The 2488-nt window shown below is 36.8% G+C and overlaps 1 protein-coding gene across 1 annotated transcript; it reads left to right on the top strand.

Annotated features, from left to right (window-relative positions):
* The first annotated feature begins 1326 nt into the window (after positions 1 to 1326).
* On the top strand, positions 1327 to 2259 carry LOC108794487 (olfactory receptor 1013-like). Its single transcript, XM_018565533.1, has one exon. The coding sequence runs from the start codon at positions 1327 to 1329 to the stop codon at positions 2257 to 2259; it is 933 nt and encodes a 310-aa protein (XP_018421035.1).
* The last annotated feature ends 229 nt before the right edge of the window (positions 2260 to 2488 follow it).

The following is a 2488-nucleotide window of genomic DNA, read 5'->3' as shown; positions in this document are numbered from 1 at the left end:
GGAAGCACACAATAGACTAAATGTCTTTTGTATGCTGTAGCTTTAACAGACTCCTTTACTGGAAGCACCTGAACACACTAATTTGGAGGGATGTCAACATATTTCTCGTCATATAGGTAGGTGTGATGATCAGGTGCCCACAAACATTTGCCCATAAAGTGTATGGAAAGTATGTTGCTTAATATAGTATCTGTAAGGGCCATTTCTAGTAAGAGTTTGATAATGGAATAGCTTTTTAGGGTCATGTGTGAGCTTACCCTTGTGCAGAGCTTACAATGCAGCTACTATCACTTGGTTAAATATGTAATTCATTGTCTGCTTGAATCTGTATATGTTTCAATATCATTTCAAGATGTCCCTTCAGCTTTTTGTTCCTTAATGCACGTACACTGTGTAAACCCAATAAATGCTGACTGACATTTGTACAATAGTATACGCTGGGGTATATTTATAAAGCAGCGAATGTGACTATCACTAATCATGCACTGGAGGTGAGTCAATCACTGTAATTTAAAACTCAGTAAAATTCACCTGCAGTGAATGTTTGGAAAATGTCACATTAAATGCTTTAAAATACGCCCTAATTTTGCCATTAAAAATTATTCATTCATAACAAATGTAATTGTCCTTTTTTTGATCGTCTCTGTTTGTAGGGGAGCTTACATGAGGAAATAAACCTTTTTATGACAAGAAAATTATGCCTAAATATATAATATTGTGTATAAAGTAGAGCCGAAAGGATTTATGTATTTATTATTTATATAACGCAGACAATTTTATGCAGTTCTTTACTTTCACAACACATAAGTTCCTGCCCTCAAGGAGCTTACAAACTAAAGTCACTATCTCACATACATACATACATACATACATACATACAAGGGCCAGTTTTGACAGGAGCCAATTAACCTCCCAGCGTGTCTTTGGAGCTAAAGGGTGATGGCCTATAGAACCCACAAATGTGAAATTTGACTCTTTTACTATTGACAGTTTACCACTTACATTGAAATACAGAAGCCACTGAGAAGTCAGTCAGTAAAGTCTTAAAGTACACAGAAAGAAAACACCTTTTTTGAGTTTAGAAGGGTTAGAATCCCTGTCATTTATGTTATTTTGATCTGTGTCCCTGCCAGGGTGATATGCACTCTCCAAATGTCCTGCTTATCATTGTCACTGGGAGAAATCTTGTTCTGTTGACAGATGGGTCTATTTCACACAATGGAGAATGTTTATATATTTTTCCCTTGCACCCCAAAAACATTTTTTTTAAAATGTATATTTAATTTTTATCTTGATGGAAGGTTGGAAGCACGTAAACAATACTTGATGGAGACCTGGAATGGGACAGATTTTAAAGAGTTCCGGCTCCTAGGATTCTATGAGTTACCTCACATGCAGCTTCCTCTGTTTGTAACCTTCTTGCTTATCTACTTCATGGCATTGTCTGGGAATACAACTATCATTACTGTTATATGTACTGAGTCTCAGCTCCATACACCCATGTACTTCTTCCTGTGCAACCTTTCTTTTCTCGACCTCACACTCATATCAACTGTTCTCCCAAAACTTCTACATATCTGCTTGACAGGGGATCAGACTATCACCTTCTTAGGCTGTATCACTCAAATGTATGTGTTTGTTATATGTATTGCATCAGAATACTGTCTGCTCGCTGTTATGGCATTTGACAGGTATGTTGCCATCTGCCATCCTCTACGCTACTCAACATTTATGAGCTTTTCTCTTTGTGCTTGTCTGGCTTTGGTTTCATGGCTCTGTGTCATTCTGGACACCTCCATTTATCCTGCATTGTTGACTCAACACAAGTTCTGTAAGTCTAATGTCATTAATCATTTATTTTGTGACTTGAAGCCACTTCTTAAGCTTTCCTGCAGTAACACTCAGAGCATTGAGTTAGTCATTCAGGTGCTTGGCATCCTCTTAGGTTTCATACCTCTAGTCTTCATTATAATTTCTTATATCTTTATTACCTCTGCCATCTTAAATATTCGTTCCAACAAAGGAAAACACAAGGCCTTCTCTACTTGTTCCTCTCATGTCACAGTGGTCATCTTGTTTTTTGGAATCATCCTCGGGATGTATATGAGACATAAATCCGCTTATTCTATAGAACAGGACAAAGTGTTTTCAGTGCTGTATGCATTTTGTATTCCCACCCTAAACCCAGTGATCTACAGCCTGAGAAATGAAAATGTGAAAGTGGCTTTAAGAGCACTGGTAAAGAAGATTCAGAGATGAATGAAGGATGTTCAAGCATTTATAAATCCCAAAACTAAAATGTAATATTTTGCAGCTTACCAGACCTTAGAATAGTAGCTGCATTTGTTTTCTTTTTTTTTCAGGATTTTTTCCAATAATTTCCAGAAAATAACACAGTTCATGCCATGTGCTTGTTACGCCAAATCCTGTCTGTCTATGGCAGCAGATATGAGGTGTATAAACATAATAAAATTGAAGCCAACTTAAA

This window comes from Nanorana parkeri, unplaced genomic scaffold (assembly GCF_000935625.1).
Source record: "Nanorana parkeri isolate BGI_ZX_2015 unplaced genomic scaffold, ASM93562v1 scaffold857, whole genome shotgun sequence".
NCBI lineage: Eukaryota > Metazoa > Chordata > Amphibia > Anura > Dicroglossidae > Nanorana > Nanorana parkeri.
Note: the sequence above shows the minus strand (reverse complement) of the source record. Positions and strands in the feature narration are given on the sequence as shown.